Raw genomic sequence first — 10,732 nt, 5'->3', positions numbered from 1 at the left:
TACAAAGTGTGTCAATAATTATGGCCACGACTATATATATATATATATATATATATATATATATATATATATATAAATATATAAATTCCAAAGACAAACACATGTATACAAAGCAAAAATATGATTTATTATAAAGACCATATATTTCTGTTAGCCATAATAAATAAATAAATTCATAATTGTAGCAAATATAATTCATATTTTAATTTTGGCATAAACAAAAGCTAAATCATATTAAAGTAGAAATTTAATTTAAGATAAAACTGAAAACCTTTTGTTAGTCAACATTTCATTTAGTTCAACTTTGAACCTCAGAGGACATCAGTATTAAATGTATTTTCATTCATTCATTCATCCATTCATTAGTTTATAGCAGAACCTTTACGATATAATATGCAGGTCAAATTCTTTAATAAATTTAACTCAAAACAATATTTAATGTTTATGGATTTATTTATTTATTTGGTGAGTAGGCATGTGAAAAGACATGATGTGAAAAGATTAAGAGATAATGTACAGTCAGCTGGTCATTATTGCAAAATGCAAGTGATACAAGGGTGTTTTAGTGATGAGAGACATTTATACATTATGTACATATATAGCCAATGTGCACCAATAATTAATTGACTGTCATGAAAAAGTAAATAGAGCCAGTTTACATTAATACAGTGTCTAGTGACAAGTGTCCCAGCAATATAGTGTTTTCTTCGCATTGTACTAAATCGTATGCTTCATATTATGATCACGTTCCACTACTAGGCATGTTTGGATATAGTCTGGTGGCGGTGCGAGAAGCAAGCTCCTCCGTTTCCTCCTGTGATATGAAAACCGTGCAGCTCCTTGCTCCTCACCTCTGAATTGTCACAAAAGCACTGAAATCTGTGGCTTACAGATGGCTTGTGATGATGTTGCGGATTACTGACTCACTGCTCTGCTATGAAAGGGAACCAAAAGGAGAAAATTGTAAGTCCTTTTTGTTTGAATGAGCAGAGGGCCTTCTAGAGAGAGACAGATGTTAATTTATCTCCATTACCCACTCAGGGCAAGCCTTCTGAGGTACACTGCTCTGCGGTTGACTGCAATGCTGCTGCATGTGTCCGTCTCAGAGGCGTTGAGGGCTATCTGACTAACCACATTACTTCAATTCCACATTCATCTGCTGTGGTTAATTCAATGGTCTGATGTCACATTAATCAGGAGATTGCAAAGGTATCTGTTAGAACACCCCAGTTCGGATGTGTTGCATTACATTTTTTTATACATATTTTTTTATTTTAAAGATTCCAGTTTGATTTTTTGTTTTAAGTTCAGGGCTTTAAAATGAATAAACACCTTGATTATTCGATTTCTACATGTGGGTGGAAATTAAACTCCCTTTTCTGCTGATTGGTTAACCCATGGTTCTCAAACCTCTCCATGAAGTACCCCCAGCACTGCACATTTTCCCCTTTGTTCAAATACCCACACTTGCGGTCTTGGCCACTTGAGAGCGCGTGCGCGCGACAGGAAGTAAGTGCGCAAGACTGTCCCACACTCTTAAAAATAAAGGTGCTTCACGATGCCATAGAAGAATCTTTTTGTCTAAATGGTTCCATAAAGAACCTTTAACATCTGAAGAACCTTTCTGTTTCACATTTCTTTGTGGCGAAATAAGGTTCTTCAGATTACAAAAACGCAAGAAAGAGATGGTTCTTTAAAGAACCTTTGACTGAATGGTTCTTTGTGGAACCAAAAATGGTTCTTCTATGGCATCACTTGAAGAACCTTTTGAAGCACCTTTATTTTTAAGAGTGCAGGTCTTAAAAGTGCCATAGCGCAGTGCCCTTAACGCACACTAAATCCACACTATCTCGAATATCTCTCTGGAGTGCTATTCAAGGCTTAGTGTATCCCATCATGCATCATGTTCTGGAAATACTGTAAATCGTGAGACTTTTTGCCGAGATCTCACGAGAGGTCACGGAAACCTTTCCAATGCAAGTTAAATATTAATATAATAATTAGATATTACATATAATTTGGTAGAAAAACAGTGTTTTTATGTTTTATTGGTGCAAAGATGAGCAGTGGTGATATTTATTTTGTAAAATAAATATCTGCAACTGGTTTTTATCACTTAATTAGGAGCACCACAAATTAAAATTGTCATGCTATAGGGACTACTGAACAGACATTTAGAAGTTAATTTTAAAATGCAAAGTATTTCAAATTAAAATGAAAATAAAGCTATGTAAACACTTGCATTTTTACAACACTACAAGCATGTCCCATCAGGTAATGAAAAGTTCGACACACACTTGTGCACCTTGTCCAAATACCCACACTTGCGGTCTTGGCCACTTGAGAGCGCGTGCGCGCGACAGGAAGTAAGTGTGCAAGTCTGTCCCATGTCTTCAAAATGCCAAAGTGCAGTGCCCTTAATGGATACTAAATCCACACTATCTCGAATACCGCTCCAGAGCTCTATTCAAGGCTAAGTGTATCCCATCATGCATCATGTTCAGGAAATAAATCGTGAGACTTTTTGCCGAGATCTCGCGAGAGGTCACGGAAACCTTTCCACTGTAAGTTAAATATTAATATAATAATTAGATATTACAAATAATTTGGTAGAAAAACAGTGTTTTTACTTTTATTGGTGCAAAGATGAGTTGTGGTGATATTTATTTTGTACAACATTTGCAACTGCTTTTTATCATTTAATTAGAAGCACCACAAATTAAAATTATGTCATGTTACAGGAACTACTGTACAGGCATTTAGAAGTTGATTTTAAAATGCAAAGTATGTCAAATTCAAATTAAAATAAAGCTGTGTAAACACTTGAATTTTTACAACACTATAAGTGTCCCATCAGGTAATGAAAAATTCGACACACACTTGTGGTCTTCACACCCACTTGAAGACTACGGCCAAATACAGGAAATACGTCATTTAAGTAATCAAGTGGTCAAGTGCAAAGATTGCAAGTGTGGGTATTTGGACAAAGCCGTGGTCTTCATGCTCACTTGAACACTTGGGCCAAATACAGGAAATACGTCATATAAGTAGTCAAGTGGTCAAGTGCAAAGACCGCAAGTGTGGGTATTTGGACAAGGCTTTTGCATGTCTCCCTCTATCTGACACACCCACTTCAGGTCTTGCAGTCTCCACTAATGAGCTGATGAGTTGAATCAGGTGTAATAGATGAGGGAGACATACAAAATGTGCATGTCTCATGTCAAAGCTTTTGTTTTAGAATTGTAAAATGTACATGAATTTCAGAATGCCTCAGTATTTGGAAAGTCACATTTTGCTTTAAGGATAGCAAAGCACATCTTGAGCTCCTTAAGAAAAGATAAAGATGCAGTGCAGAATATTAAATATTTACTCATTTAATATGACTTTTTTAAGCAACAGTTCAACCAAAAATGAAAATTCGCTGAACATTTACTCTTCCTCAGGACAGTGGCGGTTCTAGTTTGTATGGCGCCCTGGGTGAACCACCCCTTCTGCCACATCTAAATGAAATTATAATTTTTTCATATATTTTGCTTTTATATATTTAAATTATTTCTAACCAATTAAAAAAAAAACAGAAATCCCTCCAAAACTGCACAACTGTACAGTAAAACATTAATAAAGTGAATGATGTTATGTTTTCTAAAAACAAATCAAAACAAACAAAAAAACATTATGTTACAAAATCACTTTACATTTTACTGTCTGGTTATGTAATCTAGACATAAAAAGGATTGCTATTGCCCTATGTGTAATAACACAGCAAGCAACATAGACTAACTTAAGTTATATAAACCTATTTTAGCGAGATGAGTGATAGCTGCATAGATACCATTTATTATTTGCACATAAAACATAATGTCATAATGACATTAGTTGTAATTAATTATTGTAATTAATTAGGTATACGTGTCTGGGTACTCTCCTGGGATTACTATTCTCTGCATATACAATTATATGTTGTTAAATAACATGCATCTGTATGTTAATGCTGCTTTCATCATTTATGGTGTTGCAATGATTTTGTTTTCAGTTTCTGACAAGACCGAGGCAGGAGAGGTTTCTGTGAGGGTCTCAAGAGTCTCTACCTATATATTAAGGCAGTGTCTCCTCAAAATATGCTATACTTAACACTAGTTACTACGTACTCCCCAACACTGCACTGTACCCCTGCAATAGTCTGGTGGTAGTGCAAGATGCCTCCCTGGGCAGTTGCCCTTGTTGCCTATGTCTAAATCTGCCACTGACTCAAGAGATGAGTGTGTTTCTTCATCTGAACAGATTTGGAGAAATGTAATATTACATCCCTTACTCACCAATGAATCCTCTGCAGTGAATGGGTGCCGTCAGAGTCCAAACAGCTGATAGAAACATCACAATAATATACAAGTAATCTACACGACTCCAGTACATCACTGAATGTCTTGTGAAAAGAAAAGCTGTGTGTTTGTAATAAACAAATCCATCATTAAGATGCTTTTAACTTCAAATGTCTAAAATACAAGTCATCCATCCATAGTTTCTAGGAGATAAATATGCACAGATCAAGCACCATTTACAATTGAAAACAGTCTAAAACAGTTCTAAACAAGTAGATTTGTAGATTTTGGTGTGCGAGGACAACAGGGGATGGACTTTTTCACTGTATGAAGCATTATTATGGATTAAGAATGAGTATTTTGTCCAGAAGTGACAATTTGAGGTTAAAAACATCTTAATGGTGGATAGTTTCTTACAAACATGCAGCTTTTCACTTCGCAATATGTTAATTGATGGACTGAAGTCATGTGGATTACTTATGGATTATTGTGATATTTTTATCAGCTGTTTGGACTCTCATTCTGACATTTATCATTCAAGTGATACATTTCTCAAAATCTGTTCTGATGAAGTTTTTTAATTTTTTTATTTCCAGGTTTATTACATAATTAATCCCACATTGTATTTGTGGACTGCATATATAGAAGCCTTTTAGAACATTACTGGAGTTGAGCACATGATTTATACTCTGTAAATATTTTCTGTTCAACCCAGCAGGTGCTTATTTGGACACTAGCTATTTTCAATTGTTTGCCACTAAGTTCAAGACATGGATGCATTAGCCCTGCATGCATTTTAAAGTACAGGATGCAATTAACGGGTATACAAAAAGACCATAGTCCACCACAGCCAAAGTTCAGCGTCTGGAATAATTGCACTCTTAGCAGCAGCAAGCCCTGCTGATCACTAATTACGCTTGTTTCTATTATTCTCCAATGAATTCAGCTAGAGCCCTAATAATAAATACAAAAGATGAAATAAAAATAATAACTGTAAAAAGGCAATATAGGTGCTGTGGGTGCATTAGCATTAGACAATAACATTGCACAGTGCAGACTGTAGACTGCCAGATACAGTATAATACATACAATATACTTAGGAAAGTATATACCGCATAAAAAAAACAAAAAAGTTTATGCACAGTTATCATATGAGCAGTTATTGCAAATATAGTATACTGCACAGTGATTGACAGGTATTAATGCACAGGTGTATTAACTAAAATAAGAGATGCCTACGTGTATGCTGTAAATACATAATTAAGCTTTATAAATAATATCAAGAAGTGTGATTATGGTGCAGAATATTGATTAATAAAGACTTATTTTCGAACAGTTCCATGCACAATGCTATATTATGACCTCAAAACACTTTTAAGCTAGTGCATGATATGTAAACTAATATCATTTGAAATTTGCATCACATGATTTACTCGTGTATATATATATATGGCTTTTCCAATGTTGTAAAATTACTCGATAGCTCACCTAGTACATCATTGCTCTTGATATGCGAAGCACTCGGGTACAATTCCCGTGAAACACGAGTCATGACAAAGAGCATAAGAAAAACTTTCAGCTCAAAGCAAGCTAAGGTTGCTTCAGCAAATGAATCATGTTTGCAACCTCATGTTTGCTTCTGTTAACACTATCGGTTAGGTTTAATGTAGAGTCTAGTTTAGGTGATATGTTATATGTTATTTTCAAACATGTTAGAGCATTAATCTTTTAGTGTCACTCACCAGACATTCCATTTCTGAACAACACAAAATGTACAAGCAACATAATAAAACGTTTCACATTCATCTGTTTCAGATAAAACTGAACATGTTTTAGTGCCATTCACTGGACATTTAACTTTAAAAGTGACGCTAGTCGTGAAAGAAGTAATGTAATATTTTGCAGATATCTCATCGCAGACACAGTTTTCCAATGAGCCTTGACTGAATATACAGTAACAATGTTTAAATATATGTTTTGCTATAATCCTTTAAAAATAGCAAATAAATAATTACATAAAATCAAGAAAAATGTTAAACTCTAGGTGGAATTACTGTAAAGATGATTAATCTTAATGACTTTCAAGCCTATATGAACTGCATTGATATTCAGCTAATGAGCATCAGTGTACAGTAAGTCAGAGAGATGGAGTGAGAGGACTTCCAAGAAATAAAAAGTCTGATGGCATGTTATCACATTCCCCACAGGCACAACAGAGACGAGGGACCAATCACTTCCCATCACCTGACAATGTTGCACTTGATATGTGAGGCTGTATCCAGATTGGGAGATGTGAGGGATTGTGTATTTGTGTGTGTGTGTGTGTGTGTGTGTGTGTGTTTGAATGCGGCAGTATAGACTTTAACCTACTGGTGTAGCCCAGGAGGTTTTTTTTTCTTTTTTCTTTTCTTCTTCTAGACCACAGATGGCATCAGCAGAAGGAATGGCTTGCTCTGCCAGAAGCAACTAGTAGTCTGGTTTGCCGCACTGCATTTATGTTGACCTATGGGCAAGTGAGGATGTGGTTATTTGACCCATCTCATCCTCATTATGGATCTGTGTTTGTTAGCATGGAAAAATGTCTGGAAGACACTTTGAACACATGACTGAACCGCAGTGGCAATATTCAAACAGGACGTTAAAATGTACACAGGCCTTTGCAAATGTATGTGCATACATACATTAATTTGTTTGCATATTTGTGCATGCCTGTCAGAGAACATCTACGTCTACATCTACGTTCCAGTGCAATCATGTATCATCGTGCCATTTGCATTGCTTTGTTCGGCAAGCATATATCTGGTTTCTTACCCAGCCTCTTTGCGGCACACAGACTTCTGCAGACTCACGGTAAGGTTTTAGTACAGATGGCAAGGTGCATTATCATGCCAGGGAAACGCGAGCAATTGCTCTTTATTGCAGAGCAGATGCTGACTGCATGGAATTGGTATATTGCTAACGGAATGGTAGATTGCCTCTTTTCATTGATGACAGAGAAAACATCTGTGGGACAGGGTATTTATGCAGGTGAGACGTGATATAAAATCTGCCAGAGAAAAGAGATTAAGGGCCTATTTGAAGCATGAACAGACGACAACAAAGTCCAATTACAGTTTGGATTAATCTGAGATTTTTAAAAAGATGAGTGTAAATCTACTAATTTGAAGGGACTTTTAAAAGAAAACCAAAGGTGATGTGATCAGCAAGGGCTCTGCATCAAAGCAGGTGTGACCTCTGTCGTTCATCCATAACTCAGGCTGCGTTTATCTCTTAATAGCGGCTTTTGACCTATTGATCTGAGAGACACATGTACTCCCCTCAATCTATGAGTCTGGCTGTAATATTGAGTTTAAAAAGGATAGTTCACCCAAAAATGAAAAAATTGGTGTCGTTATTCATGTCCCCCCCCCCCCCATATTTGTAAACATGAAGCTGCAATTTAGTACATTTTAAATATATTAACTAAAGTAGCCTTTGTTTTATTTTATTATTATTTGTATTAAATTTTAAGATTTGAAGTACACTACAATTCAAATACACTCAATACAATCAATCACAAGAAAATGGTGAGAGTTTGGGGCAGGGCTCTGTGTTTGTCCAACCAATGGAAGACAGTATGAATACTCATGAAACCTTCAGTCATTTTTATATATAAAAAAGTAATTCCTACATTCGATGTGCCATGTGTTTGAGGTTGCATGCCACCAGTAAGGAAACACACCAAAAATATTATTTGTGTCTTCGATTATTTCATGGCAAAAAATTATTCCAGTAATGAATAAAAACTGGTTTGCAATCCCAAACCCTATTTAAATGTGTCAATATTTTTTTCTCTTGTTCCCCAATATTGAACACATACAATTTTAAAAGTAATTTTCCACTTAATTCCCACAGTTCATTTTCCCTTATAGGTGTTTAAGACGGGATACAAGCTAATAGAAGACTATTGCAATATGTGATCCCATCACCCTCTTGTCTTGCTCTCCATTGAGCAATCAGTGCTGTTAATAGACACCTCTGCTGCACTTTGAGTTTATCTAGAGGAAGATTAGTCCATTCACCCCCCACTACACATCCACTGATTGCAGAGTATTATGTGCAGTGAGATTGCATTTTATAATTTAGTTGGTCAGCCCCGGCACAAAACAGACTAATGCACTTCAGTATGCAAAAGCATGTTGAGCCGCGTTCTGATGTGCTTTGATTACTGATCATCTGTACAGTTGAAAATAAGGGGCACAAGGGCACAGATATACTAGAAGTTGTATATACCAAGAATTTGAGTAAATTAATTGTTTAATGAAAACTTCACAACAAGTGATTGTAGCCACTTCGTTGAGGTTTACTAAGTCAACTAACAACAATTGGTCTTAAACACTTCATGAAGGTTAATTAAATAAACTAAATTAACAAACTGCAAGTAGACTTAAATCGGATTCACAATTACAATGGTATAGTTTTCACAAATTTCCAGCTCCCAGCATGCTTTCCTGTGATTTGTTTGCTCAATGAAAACGGAGTCTATATTATTCATCTATTTTGTAATTGTGTCTACACAAGGTATTTTTTTTTTTTTTTTACAAATGCTGTCGATTTGACTGTGAGCCTGTTTGCGTGCCGCTTGTTTTCAGTGAGTTTCAGCTAATAATGGACGCTAAGGGTCCAAAAAAAAAAAAACCACACACACACACACACACACACGAGTAACGCATTGAATTCAATGCAAGTTTTAAGCAGAGACTTTGCCTTTTGTTGTTCTCGTCTAAAGTAGGTTTGAAATTATCCCTTTGGATAGTTTTAAGCACAGGATGGCTTTACAAAATAAAGAGGAATAATACTTCAAATATAATTCATTCTGTAGGTAACACTTGCTATTCATGCTTTGAATGTTTCGTGCTGTATATTGAAGTGGCATACTGTCTATATGCACAAACTAAAGCTGACTATCTGTGTCCACGCAGTGAAGCCGGGTCAGTGTCCCATACCGGAGATAATTCCACTGTGTGCTGAAAGCTGTTTTCATGATGGCCAGGGTCATGCCACACAGAAATGTTGCCCAACCACCGGTGGCTTTGCATGCAGTGAACCACGTGGTCAGGGAAGAGGTCGGGCAAGTTGCCAGGGAAGCGGCCAGGGCCAGGAAAGTGGCCAGGGAAGCGGTCAGGGTCAAGAAAGCGGTCAGGGAAGCGGCCAGGGTCAGGAAAGTGGCCAGGGTCAGGGAAGCGGCCAGGGTCAGGGAAGCGGCCAGGGCCAAGAAAGCGGCGAGGAAAGTGGCGAGGGAAGCGGCCAGGATCAAAAAAGTGGCCAGGGAAGCGGCCTGGTAAGCGGCCGGGGTCAGGAAAGCGGTCAGGGCCAGGCAAGATGCCAGGGAAGCGGTTATGGCCAGGGAAGCGGCCATGGTAAGGGAAGCGTCCAGGGAAGAGGTCAGGGAAGTAGCCATGGTCAGGTAAGTGTCCAGGGAAGCAGCCAGGGAAGCGGTTTGGGTCAGGAAAGCGGTCAGGGCCAGGCAAGAGACCAGGGAAGCGTCCATGGAAGCGGTCAGGGAAGCGGCCATGGTCAGGGAAGACGTTATGGCCAGGGAAGCGGTCAGGGAAGCGGTTATGGCCAGGGAAGCGGTCAGGGAAATGGTTATGGCCAGGGAAGTGGTCAGGGAAGCAGCCATGGTCAGGTAAGCGTCCAGGGAAGCGTTTATGGTCAGGGAAGCCGCAATGTAAGTGGTCAGGGAAGTGGTCATGGGAAGGGTCAGGGATGTGGTCATTGAAATGGTTTTGGGAATTTTGCGTAACTTACTGGAGATCTTTTCAATTCAGTGCTTTATTAATATGGCATGTTTTCCCTGTTTGCTCAAACAGTTTAGAAAGATTTTGTCCCTCTCCCACCCTCACCTCCTCAAATAAAGAATTGCTTGATTGAAGAGTTGGTGTTTTTGGTATAATTTGGCTGTTTTCTCGCATAACTGATTTCTGGCATCAGTGCTTTAAAGGGTTAGTTCCCCAAAATGAAAATCGGTCCATAAATTACTCGCCCTCAAGTCATCCTAGGTGTATATGACTTTCTTCTTTCAGATGAATCCAGTCAGAGTTGTGTTAAAAATTGTCTTTGATCTTACAAGCTGTTTAATGGCATTTGGTGGGTGTTGTAGTGCATCAGTCCAAAAGAAGTAAAATAAAAAGTGCCCGTCCATATATAAAATAAAATCCGGGGAGGGGGGGGCGGTGAACAAAGGCCTCCTGTAGCGAGTCGATGTGTTTTTGTATGAAAAATATCCATATTCAAAACGTAATCACTGTAGCTTGCTCCAACATTTGTACACTGAAGCAACTCCGGGAGGATGACGTATGAGGTCAGCGGTCGCTATTGTAACGAACGCAAGTTTAACACTCATCCGATCGATTGTGATGCCGTGCTTGCGC

At 37.8% G+C, this 10,732-nt stretch overlaps 1 protein-coding gene across 1 annotated transcript; it reads left to right on the top strand.

Annotated features, from left to right (window-relative positions):
• Positions 1–8,904: 8,904 nt before the first annotated feature.
• LOC107575533 (glycine-rich cell wall structural protein 2-like) lies at positions 8,905–10,029 on the top strand (the record flags this gene model as incomplete). Its single annotated transcript, XM_016261896.1, has 3 exons — positions 8,905–8,949; positions 9,281–9,550; positions 9,851–10,029. Coding segments are annotated over exons 1-3 (450 nt in total), but the record flags the coding sequence as incomplete, so codon positions are not given.
• Between the last annotated feature and the right edge of the window lie 703 nt (positions 10,030–10,732).

Source organism: Sinocyclocheilus grahami, unplaced genomic scaffold (assembly GCF_001515645.1).
Source record: "Sinocyclocheilus grahami isolate Dianchi unplaced genomic scaffold, SAMN03320097.WGS_v1.1 scaffold2696.1, whole genome shotgun sequence".
In the NCBI taxonomy this organism is placed as follows: domain Eukaryota; kingdom Metazoa; phylum Chordata; class Actinopteri; order Cypriniformes; family Cyprinidae; genus Sinocyclocheilus; species Sinocyclocheilus grahami.
This window is presented reverse-complemented; position numbering and strand designations above follow the sequence as displayed.